A 21,903-nucleotide genomic window follows, 5' to 3' on the forward strand; every position below is an offset into this window, starting at 1 on the left:
TCTGGATAAGTTTGTTTACGGATGTCCTCCGGAACCCAACCTTTGATCATCCAGCGCAAGACTGCTCCCTGCCAAGGAGGGCGGCAGTGTTCTGGTGTTCAAGACTAAGAAAGTTCTAGTCTTGTTTTTCCTTCTCCCCGCTTCCCTGGGGTTTTTCCTTACAAGTTTAAAAACAAAACTTGAGAAACTACCAAAGGCGCAGGAGTTGTTCACTTTGTTGAAATTCATTAAATTAGAGAAGTCTCACTAACAGATGTATTTAAATATAGATACAACAGATAATTTCTTTTTCTCCCCTTTCCCCAAATTACAGTCAGCATTTAAAGCTGTTTATGGCTTGCCATCAGCATTATTCTGATAGGCTTGTTAGTGCTAAAATCTGTTTGGGGTTTTTTTTTTTTTTTTTTTTTTTGCGTCTTAAAGTCTAATTTTAGGATGGATGAATTCAGATGTTTACCAGAGTGTATATTTTACATAATGTTCTTGAATAAAAAGACTTGTTTGTAAATTATTCATTTTTTTTGCATATGCCCAGTTGGTGTGATAAAATTTTCATTGTCTTACCATAAAGCCTTGGTTACCAACAGGCAGAATGTAGATATTGTAAAGCTTTTTGTGAATTTTAAAAGTGCAAAATAAAGCAACCACGTTTAAGTAGATTGTCTTTTTTCTTAACAGGCTTAACGCATTTTGCTAAAATGTGGGCTTTATTACTCTCTACTGCAAGATTACTTCTTAGTCTTCAGTTTACTTACTCAGCAGCAGGATAGAGGAAGTGTAAGAACTGAGAAACTACAGCAGTGCCCCCCTCATCTGACTTTGCTTTCCATGGTATAAGTAAACCATGGCTACTATTGGCCAAAAATATTCGATGGAAAATTTCAGAACAACTTTTAAGTTTTCAACTGTGTGCCGTTCTAAATGAAATCTTGCAGCACCATGCTTTGTCCCACCTGGCACGTGAATCATCCCTTTCTCTAGTGTATCCACACTGTACACACTACCCACCTGTTAGTCATCTGTGCCATTTACTCCTGACATCCAGCCATTGACTATGTCATGGTTCCATGATCCAGGATCACCCAAAGCAGATGATCCTCCTTCCGATGTGTTGTCAGAAGGTCACAGTAGTGCTCATGCCTGTAATCCCAGCACTTTGGGAGGCCAAGGCGGGTGAATCACTTGAGGTCAGGAGTTCAAGCCCAGCTTGGCCAACATAGTGAAAGCCCCGTCTCTACTAAACATACAAAAATTAGCCGGGCTTGATGGTGGGCGCCTGTAATCCCAGCTACTTGGGAGGCTGAGCCATGAGAATCGCTTTAACCCGGGAGGCTGAGGCTGCAGTAAGCCAAGATCACTCCAGCCTGGGTGACAGAGCCAGACCCTGTCTTAAAAAATGAAAGTCAATAGTAGCTTCACGCTGTGTCACAATGCCTGCGTCACCCACCTCACTTCATCTCACCATGCAGGCATTTTACCATCTCACATCCCATCATCAGAGGAAGAGTTGATTACAGTATATTGTTAAAATTGTCCTATTTTATTGTTGTTAATCTCTTATTGTGCCTAATTTATAAATTAACCTTTACCCTAGGTGTATATGCATAGGAAAAACCTGGTATATATAAGGTTTGGTATTATCCGTGGTTTAAGGCATCCACTGGGGGCCTTCGAGCATATTCTCCACACATAGGGGGCACTACTGTATTCACTTTGGTGACTTAGGGAGTCTTGACTTCTGAGAAGTAGTTAAGAAAGGTAGCGCATGATACAGTAGTACTCAATAGTTGTGTAATTATGAATCTGAATTTCAAAGAATTGTAGGATTAAGATCCTCTATCTTTGTAGTAACTCCTGGAGGGCAGAAAACTTGCCTTTGGGACTCTAGTTCTTAGCATAGTTTGGAACGTAGGAGACACTCATATTTGTTAATTTAAAGGTGGCTTCTCAAAGGAAATTATATTTGACCCCTAGGTCTTGGAGGAATATGACTTATTCAGGCAGAGAATAAGTTTATAAGGCAGAGATTTCTATTTGTTAGAAATCCAGGAGGAGGGAAAGGGGTCCTGTGTCCTAAAGCTGTGTGCTGAAGATGACAGGGGATGAAGGTGGGAAAAGGTAAGTTGAGAGCAGAATGCGAAGGATGTTAAATGTTTATAGCTTATTTAACCTTTCTGTCCTACTTAAGAATAAAATTTGGAAACATACCTATGTAGTGTTCTTACAAGAGACGTGGATTTCTCATAGCCCTCAGCAACTTCACAGATAGATCTAGAACCTCTCGAAGGAGGACGAGGCCAGATCTCCTTAAGGAAAGACTCGGCTATACTGCCAAAATATATTTTGGTTTCAGCTTCACTTCAGAGTTTCCTGTAATGGATCCTGAGCTCCAGGGAAGTCTCTGACAGTTCTTTGGCAACAGTTTTGGAGATGGTGATCTGATCATCTCTGAAGTATTCATTCTAGACAACATTCAGTGCTGCCAGCAGCCAGCCACCCAGGTTGCTTTCTAGCTGTAACACTGCTCAGGCTGGCTCGTGGAGTTCCTGAGAGTAACTCTCTGCTTGCCAGGTCAAGGCTTGTGGGTTGTGCGTGGTGTATTTGTCACTTCCTTCCTGCCAGTTCTCTTTGAGAGAACTGTTACCCAATTCAGTGGGAAAAAAAACAAAAAAAAACAAAAAAAAAAACCCAGTAACTGAGGTAGTTATCACAATCTGTTCTCCCATTTTTTTCCATGGTAATAGGGGTTGACATTGAATAACATGTCTGCCTAACTGGGACTATATTTGCTGTTTTCCTTGTAGTTTTAGGTGTGATGAAGCAACTAAGTTTTATGGAATTTGAGTGGAAATGCTGCTAATTCCAGGTTAGGAACCTGATGACAGTGACTGTACCTCCTCTGTGCTCTTGTATCCCCTCCCAAAAGCAGCAATAGCAATGCAGCCTTGATTTCTTTTTTGCAGAGCCACAAGATGGAAGGAACCTGCATAACCACATGGAACAGTGCACTGTTTTGTGAGAGCAGAATAAATGTCTTTATTCTTTAAGCCACGTTTTTGTTTGGTGTCTTGTTATAGCAGCTTACTTTTTGCTCAAACTTGATTATTTTTGTCAAATAACATCTAAGCATTCACTTCACTGGGTGTAGGCCCTAAGCAAACCGCACCACTCCTGCTTTTCCATTATAATGGAAATCTTGGGGTAAGGGACTGATTCTAAAAAAGCTTTGAATTAAGAGTTTTAAGCTGTCTTTTAAATCTTCATAAGTATTGTTACAGCCTTGTGAACATCTGTATAGCAGCAGACACAGCCTCATTATATAGCATGTTGTTTTTTCAGCTGTGTTCCCACAGATTGATTTTGTGTGTGTGTGAATTTTTTTGAGGCAGGGTCTCACTCTGTTGTTCAGGCTGGAGAGCACTGGCGCAGTCTCGGCTCACTGGAACCTCCGCCAGACTCAAGCAGTCCTCCCACCTCAGCATTCTGTGTAGTTGAGACCACAGGCACGTGTACCACCATACCCGGCTAATTTTTGTATTTTTTGTAGAGATGGGGTTTTGCCATGTTGACAAGGCTGGTCTCGAACTCCTGATCTCAAGTGATCGGCCCGCCTCAGCCTCCCAAAGTGCTGGGATTACAGGTGTGACCACACCCAGCCAAGATTTTTTTTTTTTTTTTTAAATGGGGAAAAAACTTTAAAACCTTAGACAATTTTAGTGATAAGGCTGTAGCATTAGAATACCATTGGCCAGGCATCCAGGCACGGTGGCTGAGATGAGAGGATCACTTCAGCCCAGGGGATGGAGGTTGCAGTGAGCCAAGATCGTGCCTAGCATGGGCAAGAGAGACTGTCTCAAAAAAAAACAAACATCCTTATATTCTGCTAATCTGCTACTTTTGTATACTATATTGGATGTCTTTTAAAATAATTTAATTTTAGGTTTAATATACTAAATATTTTATAGAATTTTGAGAAGCACCAAATTATTCCATTATTTGACTATCTGAATCTTGCTATGTCACCTAGGCTGGTTTCAAACTCCTGGGCTCAAGCAATCTTCCTGCCTTGGCCTCCCAGAGAGGGGCTCCCAAAGCTCTGGGATTACAGGCGTGAGCCACCATGCCTGGGCTGGAGCTGTTTTAGAAAACACCATTGTGATTGGTAAGGAGGAGCTGCTGGGGGGTAAGTAGAACAGGGACTTCCAGCTCCCAAAACCACAGCACAGCCAGGGACTCAGTCTCTTTGGCTGCTGCACCAGAACACACGGAGTTTGAGAAGAGCCATTTAAGTAGAATGAACCTGGTAATTTAACTCTCCTATTTAGGAACCAACATTAATTAAATGTAGCACCTTTTCAGCTTTGCTTACAACATATTCAGAGATTCAAGACTAAGATTGCTGCTGATAGCACTCTGAGGTAGGGAAAAAAATCTTACTTTTCCTCCTGGTAACTGGGGAGAAATAATGTGGAGTAAAATATCTTGCCCTCCACATACTCTGTAATTGTCTCCAAACTGTCTACTTAATGGCAATAAAGCCAACTTGAAGCATATGCACTGATGGGGAAATAACCATCCCCAAGCTTATTTTTTCTTTTTCTTTTTCTTTTTCTTTTTTTTTTTTTTTGAGATAGTCTTGTTCTGTCACCCAGGCTGGAGTGCGATGGTGCTATCCTGGCTCACTGCAACCTCTGCCTTCCAGGTTTAAGCGGTTCTCCTGCCTCAGCCTTCCGAGTAGCTGGGACTACATGCATGTGCCACCACGCCTGGCTGATTTTTGTATTTTTGGTAGAAATGGGGTTTCACCATGTTGGCCAGGCTGGTCTCAAACTCCTGACCTCAAGTGATCCGCCCACCTTAGCCTCCCAAAGTGCCAGGATTATAAGCGTGAGCCACCCTGCCCAGCCTGCTTCTTTAATTTAACCTCTTCCCCACCCCAAGTCCCAAACATTAATATATATTTTTAAAAGACCCTCTTTAAAGTTCCCAACTCCCATAATCCATGGTCTTTGAGGGTGGGGGTAGGGTTCCATCCTTTAAGGAATCCTTGCCAGGCAAATATGTTGGTAAGTGCAAGGGAAAAGAGAAACGACACTTTATACTGAGTAGGAAGACGACTGCTGACCTAATAAATTCAGTCCAGTCACCACAGAAGACTGAGGCTGGAAGGAAGCCTTTGAGCTGGTCTAGCACTCTCATTTTACAGAGTGGAAACGGTCAGAGCACTTAACCTGCATGAGCTAATGAGAGAGGAGGGTCTCCTAACCCACATCTGAATCCTGGAGTCCAGGTGTGCTTTGCGTCAGCCACAATGCAAGATCAACTTTGTGGTGGGTTTCTATCAGACTAGGAATCGGCTTTCCCAATGGCAATTGCTTGGTTCAGTTTTTGAAAAATGCTAAAACAATTATTAACATTATCGGCTGGTCACGGTGGCTCACGCCTGTAATCCCAGCACTTTGGGAGGATGAGGCGGGTGGATCACTTGAGGTCAGGATGTTTGAGACCAGCCTGGCCAACATGGTGAAACCCCGTGTCTACTAAAAATACAAAAATTAGGTGTGGTGGTGAGTGCCTGTAATCTCAGCTACTTGGGAGGCTGAGGCAGGAGAATCACTTGAACCTGGGAGGCAGAGGTTGCAGTGAACTGAGACCACACCATTGTACTCCAGCCTGGGCAACAAGAGTGGAACTGTCTCCAGAAAAAAAAAAAAAAAAAAAAATCATCCTTTTTTTTTTAAGAGATGGGGTCTGTCACCCAGGCTGGAGTGTAGTGGTGTGATCATAGCTCACTGCAGCCTCAAACTCCTGGCCTCAAGCTATCCACTCGCCTCAGCCTCTCAAAGTGCTGGGATTACAGGCATGAGCAACCACACCTGGCTTAAGGTTCGTATTCCTAATTGTACTATTACCATTGTCTGGAATCTAATGATTTGACAGTATGTCCCAAGTTGTTTTGAAAGCTGGCATAACAGCACCTTGTGCATATAGTAATAGAGATGTGAAATTTCTTTTCTAAAAAGAAAAGTTGAGGCTGAAGCTGATCCCTTAAATGGTAATGTTTGACCAGCTACTTGGGTCTGTTCAAACAGAATGAATTGGCTCTAATCCTGTGGCCAAGTCTATTTATACACTCAGTGTCTTACTTTTCCTCCATATTCTCTACCCAAACCATTTTGAAAGCCACGCTTAGCCTGGCATGGTGGCGTACCTCTGTAGTCCCAGCTACTTGCCAGGCTGAGGTAGGAGGATCGCCTAAGCTCAGGAATTTGAGGCTGCAGTGATGCCAACACTGCACTGCAGCCTAGTTGGCAGGGTGAGACCTCATCTCTTTAAAAAAAGAAAAGGCCATCCTTAAGCCTTATTCCCCCAGTAAAGTTTATTATTCTATAACCTCGGCAAAATGTGAGCTCAGAGATGCAAAATTCAGTTATTTCTGCACATTTCTCCGTGGCCCAGTTTACCTGGAAGCCTTTCTAATGGTGTGCGTTTACAGAAAACCCATGCTCCTATGCCTTCTGTTTTTAGACTGTTCCGGTGAATGGCTGGAGAATCTAACCAGGCAATTAGCAATTTTCTCATTTGACTTAATTAAAAATGATTTTATCATAATTGCGTTACTAAGATTGAATTGATGAGACTTTTATGGAATTTTCTTGGATCCCAATAGATTTTCTTCTTCATGCATCCCAAAAGGTCACTTTTATTTTATTTTATGTTTTATTTTTTATTCTATTTTATTTTATTATTTATTTTATTTTATTTATGCTGGAGTCTTACTCTGTTGCCCGGGCTGAAGTGCAGTGGCACAATCTCGACTCACTGTAACCTCTGCTTCCCAGGTTCAAGCGATTCTCCTGCCTCAACCTCCTGAGTAGCTGGGACTACAGGCACAGGCCACCATGGCCGGCTAATTTTTGTATTTTCAGTAGAGACAGGGTTTCACCATGTTGGCCATTCTGGTCTCGAGCTCCTGACCTCAGGTGATCCACCTGCTTCAGCCTCCCAAGTGCAGGAATTACAGGCATGAGCCACTGCACCTGACTAAAGGACACATACATTTCTATAAACAAGAATTAGTTGTGCCTGCCCTCAACAGTTCTAAGAGATAAGGGAATCATCTCTAGACTACTGAAATTACAACTCAGGGGTTGGAGACTGGCTAATGACAGGCTCATTTTGTTCAACAGTGTTTCAGAAACATTTAAATTTGTTGCTAGCATTTAAAAGCTGGGAGATTCCTACAAAAATTCAGATTTCTGGTATCTTTTGAAAAATCTGATGGTCAAGCAATATTGTTTTTCCATGGCAGTAGTCGGGAGTTTATTAGAAAACAGCAGCCCAAGAAACGAAAGTGTGCCTACACTGTTAAAAACTGTTCTGAGGCTGGTCGCGGTGGCTCACGCCTGTAATCCCAGCAGTTTGGGAGGCTGAGGCAGGTCAATCACCTGTGGTCAGGAGTTCAAGACCAGCCTGGCACATGGTGAAACCCCTTCTCTACTAAAAATACAAAAATTAGGCGTGGTGGCACACGCCTGTAATCCCAGGTACTTGGGAGGCTGAGGCAGGAGAATCGCTTGAATCCAGGAGACAGAGGCTGCAGAGAGCCGAGATTGCACCACTGCACTCCAGCCTGGGCAACAGAGTGAGACTCCATCTCAAAAAAAAAAAAAAAAAGGTTGTGAAATCGGCTGCTTCAAGTGCAGTGGTGTTTACAACTACTTGGTCACAACCAGTTACAGATTTCTTTGTTCCTTCTCCACTCCCACTGCTTCACTTGACTAGCCTTCTTAAAAATCATCATCATCATCATCATAAATGGTTCTGAAATCCTCTGGGCACTGCTGAAATATGTCCACCCAATACTTCCAGCACAATGTAAAGCCCTGGGTCCTATCACCCAAACTGAAAGGGACCCATGCCATACATGCAGATCTAGCAGTCTCGGGTACCCATTCCAATTTCACTACCCTTTTCATAAGACACATGATTTGTGTCTAAAGTGAGAGGGTTAGACAGCAAATGACATCTCCTTTCTCTTCTGGTACTTTTGTAACTCAGAAACTATTTAATAGAAAGCAGAGTATAGGCTGGATGCGGTGGCTCACACCTGTAATCCCAGAACTTTGGGAGGCCGAGGCGGGTGGATCATGATGTCAAGTGTTTGAGACCAGCCTGGCCAATATAGTGAAACCCTGTCTCTACTATACATACGAAAAATTAGCCGGATGTGGTGGCGGGCGCCTGTAATCCCATCTACTCGGGAGGCTGAGGCAGGAGAATCGCTTGAACCTGGGAGATGGAGGTTGCAGTGAGCCGAGTTCGCAGTACTGCACTCCAGCCCAGACGATAATGGGAGGAAAAAAAAAAGAAAAAGAAAATAAAGCAGAGTATACAGAGCAGCAACAAATGCACACATGAAATTAATCCTTTTTTTTTTTTTTTTTGGAATCTTTTTAACCAGAGCTGAAAGGAGTTCCCACTGACTTTTTGCCAGTATTCTTCCATAGGACTTCCGCAAAGTGTTCTCCAGTGACTGCTGAGAAGTGAGGAAAATGCAACCATTAAAGTTCTGCTTCACCTGCGTAGAGATTAGATGCGTTTTTTTTTTCTTTTTGAGACGGAGTCTCACTCTGTCACCCTGGCTGGAGTGCAACGGCGTGATCTCAGCTCACCGCAACCTTCACCTCCCGGGTTCAAGCGATTCTCCTGCCTCAGCCTCCCGAGTAGCTCAGATTAACAGGCACCTGCCACTACGCCCAGCTAATTTTTTTGTATTTTTAGTAGAGATGGCGTTTCACCATGTTGACCAGGTTGGTCTCCAACTCCTGACTTAAGTGATTCGCCCGCCTCTGCCTCCCAAATTGCTGGGATTACAGGCGTGAGTCACCGTGCCCGGCCAGTTGCAGCGTTTTAACATTTGGTATTTATCAGGCTAAGCACGGTGGCTCACACCTGTAATCCCAGCATTTTGGGAGGCCCAGGTGGGCAGATTACCTGAGGTCGGGAGTTCAAGACCAGTCTGACAACGATGGAGAAACCCCATCTACTGAATCTCCTGCCTCAACCTCCCAAGTAGCTGGGGTGGTAATCCCAGCTACTTGGGAGGTTGAGGCAGGAGAATCGCTGGAACCTGAGAGGCGGAGGTTGCAGTGAGCCGAGATCTCGCCACTGCACTCCAGACTGGGCAACAAGAGTGAAACTGTCTCAAAAAAAAAAAAAATATATATATCTCAAGATCCAATTTTGGAGTTTAGTGACTGACCAGATACTTTGAACTCTTGTTAAGTAGATCTAGTAACAACTTTTAGAGCAACTGGAATGGGCCACGGGCGGAATGATATGGTTTGGCTCTGTGTCCCCATCCAGATCTCATCTCTGTCATCCCCAGCTGTGGAGGGAAGGAAATGATAGGATTATGGGGCCAGTTCCCCCATTCTGTTCTCATGATAGTGAATTCTCATGAGATCTGATGGTTTTATAACAGGTCTCTTCCCCCTTCGCTTCCTTCACACAGTCTCTCCATCTGCTGCCATGTAAGACGTTTGCTTTACCTTCTGCCATGATTGCGTTTCCTAAGGCCTCCCCAGCCGTGCGGAACTGGGTTAGACCTCTTTCCTTTATACATTACCCAGTCTTGGCAGTTATTTGTAGTAACGTGAGAACAGACTAAGCAACTATAGGCTTTATTTTCTTGCCAATTCTTTACAGAACTGTAAGGCAGTTGCTTCCTTCTTCCTTTGTAGATAGTCTTCTGTTATTGCTACAAACTGGGATCAATTTTTAAGCTTGAAAGTTACATTATTGCTGGACGCAGTGGCTCATGCCTGTAATCTCCAGCATTTTGGGAGGCTGAGGCGGGTGGATCACCTGAAGGTCAGGAGTTCGAGACCAGCCTGGCCAACTTGGTGAAACCCCCGTCTCTACTAAAAATATAACAAATTAGCCGGGCATGGTGGCAGGCAACTGCAATCCCAGCTACTCGTGAGGCTGAGACAGGAGAATTGCTTGAACCCGGGTGGCGGAGGTTACTGCGAGCTGAGATCGTGCCGATGCACTCCAGCCTGGGCAACAGGAGTGAAACTCCATCTCAAAAAAAAAAAAAAAGCCTGTAGTCCCAGCTACTCGGAGGCTGAGGCAGGAGAATGGCTTGAACCTGGGAGGCGGAGCTTGCAGTGAGCCGAGATCGCGCCACTGCACTCCAGCCTGGGTGACACAGCGCGAGACTCCGTCTCAAAAAAAAAAAAAAAAAAAAAAAAAAAAAAAAGAAAAAGTTACATTACTATTGTGAATAAGTATCTCTGCACGTCCTTAAGCCTTTTGCAGGCTATGTAACCCTTATGTTTTGAGAATGTATCTGAAAAGTGAGGGCAGTACCTTCACCTTATACCTGCATTTCTCCAGGCTAAGTATCACCTGTTTACTATTTATTATCCATCCTTTATAAGCAACATATTGCAACAGTCTTTTCTAAAAGGATGCCCACTCGTGGCAGCACAGGTTCTGAAAATTTCTTCAAAATCAAGAAATCTGCTAATACATTGAGAAGTTGTGATGGAACACTCTCATTTATATTAATGTAAATCAGGATAATTTCTTTTGGAGAAAAATTGGCAATATCCATCAGTCTTAAATACATAACCTTGTCCCAGTAACTACACTGCTTCCAATTTATGTGCACATGTGCCAGTGTAGCATAATGTATGAGGAAAGTCAACTCCATCATTAAGAGATTGGTTAAAGATATTCCAAAAGCAGGCTATTAAGCAGTTACTGAAAGAATGGGTAGACCTATATGCACTAGTGTGAAATGCCCACATGTAAAGGGAAAGAAAGCAAGTTACAGCACATATAGGCCACTACCACTTTTAAGAGAGACATTTATACGAATGTGCTTTGAATGTCTGAAGGAGACACTAGAACTGGGTAACAGTGGTTATTTCTAGGGAGAGGAACTGGGGATCTGCGATGAAGAATGGAAAGGAGATGCTGTCTCTGACTTTTGCCCTATTTGAATTTTTTTGTGATGTGTATGCACTTCCTTTTCATTGCTGATGGTTTTTTAAAGGCACCAGACCAGGGACTGTAAGTTACTGAGTAAAGAACTCACACACTGTTGGTGCTTTTCTGAAGGGGATCTGTGTAGCCCAGATACAAACCCTTGCGTGGGAAGGCTGTCCACCTACTGCTGGTTTACCCGTTGGACTTGTGTCTGTCCTCCCTAAGGCCAAATTTTCCCCACTCCAGTCTATATGGAAAAAATAATGCCTCTGTGTCTGAAGCCCTATTTCTGGCCTACAAGTGGGGCGTGTGGACACACGAGACAAATGGAGGTCTGTTAATGGTAGAACAACTGCCAAATAAATCATGCCTGAACACAGGCACAAAATGGAAGTTATCTGGATACATTTGCAAATATTTATATTCAGAAAGGTAGTTTTGTTATTTATTAAGCGTTTATTTTAAATGCCTCCCCAAAGGTCCTGGATGCCACTAGAACCTTTAGTTAGGACTGAGATGTATATGCAAGAATGGCACATATCAAAATATCTGCTCATTAGTTCAGATCCAACATAAGTTTTCCTTGAACCAGAAACTCATATTAACTTAAAGCACCCAATGGCACAGCATCCTCTAATTTAAAGATTTTAAAACAAAAACATAACCAGAAGACCCAGTTTCCAAAATTGCTGTTAAAGGCCAACAAATTAGCGGGAGGGAAGGAATAAAAAGGAATAACCTCTCTTAAAGTAACAAATCTACAAAGTCCTCTGCCACAAAAGCAGATCTTTGTCATTTCCCATGAGATAATCATCACCTTGCTGAAAATGAGAAAGGCACCCTCCGCAGGCAGGGGGAAAAAACCCACTCACTGAAACAGCTTCTACTTGTTTTTACCATATATTCCAGGGGTTATGTGTGGGGGGCTGTTTTTACATTTATACAGTTTACATTGCTTGACCCATAAATAACACTTGGAAGATTAACAGGGCCATACTTGTGGAGTATTTACATAGCCCCACCATGCATACAGAGCCTTTTTTAATATTTGGAAAAAAAAATCAAAAAAATTGAATTTTCCATCACTAAGCAATATAAATTTGACCATCTACATTTATAAACCCTGACTAAAATACAAGCAATCAGTTCATCCATAAATTCTGGTTCCCTAGCAAATCTAGCACTGCAGCGTAACAAACAGCTTACAATTCAGGGATATAAAAATATCAGTTTTAAAATCTGAACTGTACAGTATATACATTAATATTTGCACCGTTAAATTAGGAATACACTTAAGTCTATGAAATACTAAGTTATAAATAGCAATGTTTTTTGTTTTTTTTTTCAATCTGTAGCTGGCGCTGATACAATACAATGTTTACCTGGCCAAAGAGGGTTGGAAGGGACAAGTTGGCCTCACAATAAGATGCACAGTGTTAGCTAGGTCATCGTGACTGGCATGCCTCACACCAAGACGGACTACCAAGACCTGAACCGACCTGACTTACGTAAATGACAAACACTATTGCTTTACAAAGGTGGCTGGAGTTCTCCATCTTCTAAAATCAACACCCACATCCAATCCCCTTGAGACAGCATCTTGAGTATTCCCTTGAGGATTGGAAACCAAAGCAGCTGTATCGATCTGTAACGCATCCGATAGGCACAAGATGTCAGGTCCACCTGGCACCATCCAAGGAGGGTAAATTGGAGAAATCACACCTTTCAAATGTTAATCTGACACGTAAACAGCAATTGGGTTCTCATTTACATGGGCAAAGGAAGCACTTTAAACTATTTTCACAACTTTCCTATGGAAGAAAAGGATACGATTCAGATGATTAATGGCTAAGTTTTAAACAAATGCTCTCCATCACTACTTGGTTAAGAAATAATACAATTTTTGCCCTTATGTCCCTTTTTCTTCTTGGATTTTGTTGTCCTCTGACCAAACTGAGGGGTGGGAAGTGCAGACGGTGGACTAGAAAGGTCATCTGTATAGTAGGCAAATCTCTGTGGCCGGGGTTGAGGGATTGGTTGTCCAAGAAAATATCCTTCTTCTTCCGAGTCGGAAGAGGAGGAAGAGGAAGAACACCAGGAATCATCATCCTCGCCATAGAGTCCCAGAAACCGATTCATTCCTGGGTTCTGCAGGCCGTAATCGGAAGTGGCATGGGCGTACTGTCCATAAAGATCAGCATTCTGGATGTATGCTTGGATCTCCCGGGCACTTTTATTCTGTATAAATTTCTCATAGTTATCGGGGGTGTACAGCCTCAGTCTGTCCTTAGGAGAGTATTTTCTTTCTGTAACAAGATTCAGGGCATTGTCGGAGCGCGACTTTCTACTTCTCCTGCGGCGGTGGTGATGAGACCTGGATCCCCTCTCTTCAAAATGGTAGACGCGTCTCCGAGTCCTTTCACTCATCGGAGGCTGCCGGATTTCAATGTCATAGTTCCCATTGTCGATGACATCATCGGAAAACTTGACCTGCTGTGGTCTGGACTGAGACTTGGACCTTCTGAGCACTGGCAGATGTACTGGTTTCTCTTCAGGCAGGATTTTCTCTGGACACAACTCTGAACTTAGACTCTTTAAGGACTCTGCACTCCTGTGCAGCATGGAAGAGTTCAAAGTTCCCATATTGCTCATCTTCTCACAATCTTCTGTTTCCATCTCCTCAAAATTTTGCAGCGAATATAATGATGGCCTTGGCTTGGTTTCTCCATCCACCGAAGCCCCTAGAAGAGAGACCAAAACAAGATGTGTTTCTCAATCATCCTAATATTCAACAATAATTAGCAGCTCCTTTTTTCAAATACCCCATAATCCCTAGATTACGTACCTGTGATATTGGACAATGCCAAAGAATCCATCGAATCCCGAACACTTTGCTCTGGTTTCAGGTCTGACAGACACTCCAGGGAATCTTCATACCACTGTGTTTCATCATGATTATACCCTGAAGCCCCATGGTCCAGATCCAATTCCTGGAGCCTTCTACTGCTTGCAGGGCCTGGGTGGCTGCCATAAGCAGAATCACCCAGGCCATCTTGTGACTGTGCCCAGTACATATCAGACTGGTATTTTTTACTTGCAAGGCTCTGGTTATTTTGCTTTAACTCGGTCTGATTTTTAACCATGTTATCAGATATCCAGTGCTCACTGGCTCGAATATCCATCTCATTGGGCTGTGGCTGAAAGAGGCTTTTATCACCAAACTTGAGGAGGAGCTGCGTCATATAATCTTCATGATCAGCCCATTCTTCAGGGTCTTCTGGAGTTTCATGCTCTACTCTGCCTTTCCAAAATTCTTCACTGGCAAAACTTGTTCCTTGCCTGGAGAGACTCAGATCATCCAATTTTCGAGAGAGGGTGTCATCGGCATTGCCTGAGAGGCCAGGAAACTTGTAGTTCAGAGCGGGCGATAAGAGGAGAGACTGTCTACACTGATCTGCTGACCGGCTGCTCTTGCCCATTCGGACACTTCTTCGGGAGTCTCTTGATCGAGCTGACTGAAATGCAGAGTCGGAAGAATCAGAGGCATGGACGTCTTCACCGAGACTGCACGTTTTTGAGCAGTAAATCTGACCCTGTTTGGGAAGGAAGGGACATCCCAACAAAGAGGCTTTACACTGGGCACAAGAAAAGCATGCTTCTGTGGCGTGCCAGTGCTGCCCGTCATAGGTCATCTGCGCATGGTCCACACCTGTTTTGAAAAGGACAGAATAAATAAGTTACGGTTTAATGCCTGAAACAAGGTATAAGGAAGAAATGAAGAAAATAAAGATTATGGGTATGGGGAGCCGTGTGGGTGACACAGGTACAATTAATCCCCATTCTTTGTGGATTCTGTATTTGTGAATTTGCCTACTCATAAAAATTTATTCACAACCCCCAAACTAATATTGGCAACACTTTCATGGTCATTCACAGATGTGCAAAGTGGTAAAAATATGAATTGAACCAACACGCACTGATCCAGGAGATGCTCCAGCCTTTTGTTTCCGCTCTCATATTGTAGACAAGTGGTGTATTCCTGATCTATCTACTGCCATGTTTTCCGCGTTTTTGTGCTTTTTGCTGGTGAGTTTGCTGTTTAAAATGACCCCAAGTGTAATGCTGACACTGCTGAAATGCTGTCATGTTCCTAAGGGCAAGAAGGCTGTGATGTGCCTTATGGAGAAAAGACGTATTACATAAGCTCCTAATCTTGAGTATGGTACTACTGGCTGTGAATTCAATATTAATGCATCAACAATGTACATTCAATAAAGCAGTGGCTTTAAGCAAAAACACACATGAAACAAGATTATGCATTGATGGGTTGATGAAACTGCTGTGCCCAGAGGCTCACAGGAACCTAACCCTGTATTCCCCCACGAGCAACGGTTCAGTGTTCACTAATCCAGCGTTCGCAGTAACTTCACAGAACACAACTACTGTGAATAACAAGAATCGACTCTCTGTTCATTTGTCAGATTTCATCAGCTGGAACATTTAAGATCTGTACATTTCACTGTATGTAAATTATATCTCAACTTTAAAAAACAGAAAAGAAAAAATAAGACTGTGGATAATTCTAGACAGACTAATGGCTAGGTGACAGGGCAGACGGGCTGGCTGTGGACTTACCAATATGTTCCCCACAGGTTTCACAGTACTCCGCATAGAGAGACTCAAAACAGCCACAGCAGAAGGGGCGGCCATCTTTCATGATATACCTCTGTCCTCCCAGGACCGTTTCACACTCAAGGCAGCAGAAGTGCTTCATGTGCCAATGGCGACCCTCAGCTTCTGTGCACTCATCAGCAAAAATTATCTTCAAAAAGAAACGTGAAACCAGAGCATGAAAGAAAATCATTAGGAACTATTTTAAAGGCCAAGTAACTGCATGTTTTTTGGGCAATGGACAGACACTGGCTCTTAAAAAAATCAAATAGCTAACCTTGTTTCTTAGAGTCACAAGCTTAAATCTAACTTGATTTAGCTACAAACTAGAGCATAAATTGACAGTACTGAAAAAAGAAACTAAATAATAAATACTTGCTTCAACTTGACAAAACAGAATTCTATATTGGAAGTAATTCACTGGGTCATATTTTTGCTCCCCAATAACATTTCCTTGGCATAATCTGGCAAAGAACACATTAACACGGAAATACTTTAGTGAAATAATTTGGTGTTTCAGTAGAAAGAAAAGTCATAAAAATGTCTGTGGACTCAACACAGTTATAGCTACACAGATGCTGGAATTGAGTGAACAGCATTTGTGTTGATAATGCTTTATTTGACCTGGTGGCCATCTCCAGATTAAGGACTCTTTATTTTTTTGAGACAGGGTCTCACTTGTAGCCCAGGCTGGAGCACAGTGGCACAATCATAGCTCACTGCAGCCTCAGACTCCTGGGCTTGAGCGATCCTCCCACCTCCGCCTCCTGAGTAGCTGGGACCACGAGGGCACAACCACCATGCCCAGCTAATTTGAAAAACATTTTGGGACAGAAATGGGGTCTCACCATGGGGTCCAGGCTGGTTCTTTTATTTTTACTTATTTATTTTTATTTTTATTTTTTTGAGATGGAGTCTCGCTCTGTCACCACACTGGAGTGCAGTGGCATGACCTCAGCTCACTGCAACCTCCGCCTCCTGGGTTCAAGCAATTCTCCTGCCTCAGCTTCCTGAGTAGCTGGGACTACAGGCACCCGCCACCATGCCCAGCTAATTTTTGCATTTTTAGTAGAGATGGGGTTTCACCATGTTGGCCAGGATGGTCTCTATCTCTTGATCTCATGATCCGCCCGCCTTGGCCTCCCAAAGTGCTGGGATTACAGGCATGAGCCACCGAGCCCGGCAGGTTCTTCTATTTTTGGTTTCCAAAATATGTTCAGTGGAGCACGGTGGCTCACCCCGGTATTCCCAGCATTTTGGGAGGCCGAGGCAGTCGAATCTCTTGGGGTCAGGAATTCGAGACCAGCCTGGCCAACATGGTGAAGCCCGCCTCTGCTAAAAATACAAAAAAAATTAGCTGGGCGTGGTAGCAGGCACCTGTAATCCCAGCTACTCAGGAGGCTGAGGTGCAAGAATCACTTGAACACGCGAAGCGGAGGTTGCCATGAGCCGAGACTGCACCACGGCACTCCAGCCTGGGCAACAGAGAGCAACTCCATCTCAAAAAAATTAAAAAAAACAAAACAAAACCAAGACCAAAACCAAAATATGTTCAAATAGAACATTGTTGAAAAAAAGTATCAAATAAATGAATGTATACAAATAAAAACAAAGTTTATTGTCACACATGGAAGGAGACTAAGATACAACGAGTAAATGCAATGAGGCACCCTGGATTGATCTTGGATAAGAAAAGGAACATTTGTTACAAAACTAGGAAAATCTAAACAAAGACTATGGTTTAGTTAATGGTATTATACTGATGATAATTTCCTAGTTTCGATATATATATTATGGTTATGTAAGATGTTAGCATCAGGGGAAGCTGGGAGAAGGGCATGCAGGACCTCTCTGTAATAGCTTTGCAATTCTTCTGTAAATCTAAAATTATTTTAAAATAAAAAGCTAAAGGGAAGAAAATTTTTCCTTTCAAGCCATCATCCATTCCCACCTTCCCCCAGGGTAACTACTACTAATTTGGTATTTGTCTTTCCATACCTTTTCTGAGTATAAACAAATACATGTATCATACTGTTTTTTAAATCCTTAACCAAAAAAGACCATCTACTACATGTTCTTCTGCAACTTGTATTTTCTCACAACGCACTGAAGATACAATGCTTATCAAAGTACAAAGACATCTGCTTCCATTAGGTAGGTGCAAAAGTAATTGCGGTTTTGACCATTATGGCAAAAAACCGCAATTACTTTTGCACCAACCAAATATAGATTACTTCATTGTATGAATGTACAGGATTATCTTTAAAACATGCACACAGAACAAAATCCAGGAAATTTTAATATTTTGCTTAGATGTAAACAGTGGAATATTGGCTTCATCTAAGCTTATTTTTCCCAGTGTGAAAGGCTGAACTTTTTTTACCTCGTCACATGCCGAGCACCGTGGTTTGAGCAGTTCTGCATGGTGCCTGCCACAGTGAATTTTTCCATCCTGATAAAAATAGATGAGGTCGACCAGCAGCTCATTGCACGTGAAGCAGACAAAACAGGATGGGTGCCAGCACACGCCAGGGCCCGCGCGGGAGGCGAACACTGCAACTTCACCTCCGTTTATCTTCAACCCACACTACAAACAAATGGGTTTGAATGTAAAAGGATCATTTTTTAAAGACGGGATTCTCAGGCTTTCTTACTTTAGGATAAATCTCGAATTTGTAAGGAATGTGTTTATTTTTGCCACCTCTGTTAAGTGATTAAATAGCTCTTTAATGCTGGATTACTGGTGATTCTCCACTGTAAGGCATGTGTCTCAGACATACTACGACTGTTTCTAAGGACGGTGTAATGTGATTCACACAAATAGTGGTTTTCCTGTGCCAGCCTCCTGCTGGATACATTTCCTACTCTGAGAACTGCCAGCAAAGATCTGAATGTCTTCATTATGTTTCTGCCTCTTTTGAATATGAGATGTATCCTAGCACCTACCTCCATGCCAGGATCCTACCAAAGGCAGGATTTCACCCAATGTTTGCACAAGGGTGACTGACTCCTGCTGTCATACACAGCAGTGTAGCTAGTTACAAATATGAAACATGAACTGCTATTTAATAAAAAGCCAGGCTGTCTTCCTCTCACTTTTTGGAGGCTTTCAGGGCCCACACCTCTGCTAGATAGTTAGTGGATAACCCCTAACTATCCACCCCATCCGCACCACTGCCACAAGCTACACATAGGAGAAGGGGCTGCCCACCTGCTCACACACAGCATGCATGACTGCTCTGGACAGAAGCTTAATTGTTCCTCTTCCCAGTGCTTCTTTCTTCCGCTGAGCACTGAACACCTGCAATTCTTTTTTCTCCTCTTCACTCAAAGACTGGCAATACCGCACCTTCACAGAAAGCAAAACAGAAACACCACACTGAGTGCACAGTCTTTCTCACCAGTTCTCTACTTCCAGAGTTAGGGTTTCAGGAAATAAAATAGTAAGTTTAGCTCGCCTGTGTCACACCTCCACGATTTTTAAATGACACCATATCCGAATTTTACAGCCTCTCTAGAAAAAGGGAAATGCAGCGTGAAGGAATAGTCTTTTTTTTTTTTTTTTTAAATAAGAAATGTTTAATTGAAAACCCTTATCAGCACAGACATTAAAAAAAAAATAGGACATTAACCTTTCCACAAAAGGTTTAAACTTGTTAACTGCCACTTTTACTCTCCATTCTACATGCACTCAACTCAACTGCAGGCCTGAATGACCATAAAGCATTCACTCTGGATGCAGGGGCAGGGAAATCTCCGGCATTTGTAGGTTCCTGATCATTGGTGGGTGGCTGCAAACACTATAAAAACCAACGTGTGTTAAGTTGATTACACTGATACTCTTTTCTCTCTTCTCTCAAAGAATGGAAAGCTGTATTCTCTGGCCAAATTTTAACTAAAGAAAGGCAAAAGAGAGCCCTCACCAGTGAGGATTTGGGGTTTATGAGCAGCATCTCAATGCTTCTCATGCATTTTTTTCTTTTTTCTAATTAGCCTTCTTCCGGCTATTTTACCTCATTATCATGTGGTGGTAACTGGTACAAAAGCTGTTTAATCCGATGCTTCTCTCCAGGGCTGTTAACGTAAGGAACCTTTTCCTCTGGTAAGCAAGCAAAATAGAGCTGGATCTGCATAAGAGACAGTGAGAATGGCATCAGCATACAGAACTGAGCATTTCAGCTCACTTAATCTTTCAAAGTTACCTTTCCCTAGGTACAGGGTTTGGCCTCTTGTAGCTAATGAGAAGACCAGCTGAGCCAACTCAGCAGAACTGCAAACCTTCAGATAACTAGCACCCAGCTGCTAAATTGCTCTTCAGGAATGTAATTTGTAGTGAAAATTAGGGACATCATAAATTATGCACCATAAAATATGCACATTTAAGACTACTCTTCCTGGTGCTGTGGCTCACGCCTGTCATCCCAGCACTCTGGGAGGCCGAGGCGGGTGGATCACCTGAGGTCAGGAGTTTGAGACCAGCCTGGCCAACGTGGTGAAACCCTGTCTCTACTAAAACTACAAAAATTAGCTGGGCGTGGTAGTGCACACCTGTAATCCTAGCTACTCGGGAGGCTGAGGCAGGAGAATCGCTTGAACCCAGGAGGCAGAGGTGGCAGTGAGCCGAGATCACACCACTGCACTCCAGCCTGGGGGACAGAGGAAGACGCCATCTCAAAAAAAAAAAAAAAAAAAAAAAAGACTACTCTTCCTCAGCCAATCTTCCAACGGGTCAGCTAAGAGATCAGCAAGAGAGAGAGTCCTGGGTGAATTCTGCAAATTACCACACAGACTATGTGACATGGCCCCAAATCCACCCAGTACACAAACACACTGAATTTGCTCTCTGAATTTTACACATCACAAAGACAAAAGCTGTTTAGCTAAATGTTGTAAACTCTTCTTTATCAGGTGCTCTCAAACATCAGCTTTCTTTGCTTCCATGTATGCTATTTTCTGAATACCTGAAGTCAGTCTCCCCAGGGAAACTGGAGAGAAGCCATATTGAGCTGTACTTTGCTCATTCTGAAAGGAAAACTTAATTTCTGCCTGTTTGTGTTCTGATATCTTTAAAGGAACATCCCTTAATGAGTACTGCAAAGGATACTGCAGAGCTGAGAAGGAATAAATGGAAAAAAAAAGACATGAGACAGGAATTTAGGGCCTGTCTACTTCAATACCTTAGTACCACACAAAACCTACCCACCCTAGAAGTAAGAAGGCCGAAACGGGCGGATCGCGAGGTCAGGAGATCGAGACCATCCTGGCTAACACCGTGAAACCCCGTCTCTACTAAAAAATACAAAAAACTAGCCGGGCGAGGTGGAACTAGCCGGGCGAGGTGGCGGGCACCTGTAGTCCCATCTGCTCGGGAGGCTGAGGCAGGAGAATGGCGTGAACCCGGGAGGCGGAGCTTGCAGTGAGCTGAGATCCGGCCACTGCACTCCAGCCCGGGCGACAGAGCGAGACTCCGTCTCAAAAGAAAAAAAAAAAAAAAAAAAAAAAAAAGAAGTAAGAAGGGATTCTAAGTAGTTTGTCCAAATACTGCTTTTCTAACTGCTTCACCAGTACTCCACCCTCTCCCCATTCTATCAGCTCTAGAAGCTTTTTACAGTTATAAACACTTACTGAATGTCAGCTACATGCAAGCCAGGTACTGTGCTATGCCATCGATAAATAAGGATACCCTATTCTCAAAAAATGTCCCCCCCTACAGGAAACAGAACCCTAACTCAGAAGCAAAGCAACCACACACCCCACTGTCAACTTTATTTTCAAATGATGCCTTTGCTCTTTTAATAATATCACGGATTTTCAACAAGTTAATCATTGTAAAGATATTGGGAAAAGTAAATAGGCATATAGAATATTCTCATCTTCCTTAAAATAACAACACAAAGCATAAAATTAACTCTCTAATTTTTTTTCCCAATCTCTGTAGTGTAAGTGACAGGCTCTTTTATATGCAAAGTTACCAAAGGTCCATGTCTAAGCAGTAACACTTCAGAGGGTTTCTGATAGCTTGCCATCTCGCTTCCAAAGCAAAAGCATTGCTGAGAACTGGCATGGAAACTTTTCTCTTTTCTTTTATTGCCTTTTTGTTGTCACAGAAGTTTTTCAAAAGGTAAATTCCTCTCACTCTCAAGAGGGATTCATCCGAAATACATATAACCAATGCATATGTAGTACTCCGGATTTCATTCATTAGAGCAAAAATGGGATCCTTATGAGGCT

At 42.9% G+C, this 21,903-nt stretch overlaps 1 protein-coding gene across 2 annotated transcripts in view; it reads right to left on the reverse strand.

The window, feature by feature from the left end:
• Nucleotides 1-11,437: 11,437 nt before the first annotated feature.
• LOC112617269 (prickle-like protein 1) overlaps nucleotides 11,438-21,903 on the reverse strand; it is a 126,112-nt gene continuing 115,646 nt past the window's right edge. For both annotated transcript variants that reach the window (XM_025374007.1, XM_025374006.1), the window contains exons 3-8: nucleotides 19,686-19,799; nucleotides 18,884-19,021; nucleotides 18,056-18,259; nucleotides 15,637-15,823; nucleotides 13,847-14,710; nucleotides 11,438-13,742 (exon numbers count right to left, since the gene is read on the reverse strand). In XM_025374007.1, the coding sequence (XP_025229792.1) occupies nucleotides 12,886-13,742; nucleotides 13,847-14,710; nucleotides 15,637-15,823; nucleotides 18,056-18,259; nucleotides 18,884-19,021; nucleotides 19,686-19,799 (2,364 nt within the window). In that variant the 3' untranslated portion in view covers nucleotides 11,438-12,885. The remainder of the gene's footprint in view (nucleotides 13,743-13,846; nucleotides 14,711-15,636; nucleotides 15,824-18,055; nucleotides 18,260-18,883; nucleotides 19,022-19,685; nucleotides 19,800-21,903) is intronic.

The sequence above is a fragment of the Theropithecus gelada genome, unplaced genomic scaffold, assembly GCF_003255815.1.
Source record: "Theropithecus gelada isolate Dixy unplaced genomic scaffold, Tgel_1.0 HiC_scaffold_15987, whole genome shotgun sequence".
NCBI lineage: Eukaryota > Metazoa > Chordata > Mammalia > Primates > Cercopithecidae > Theropithecus > Theropithecus gelada.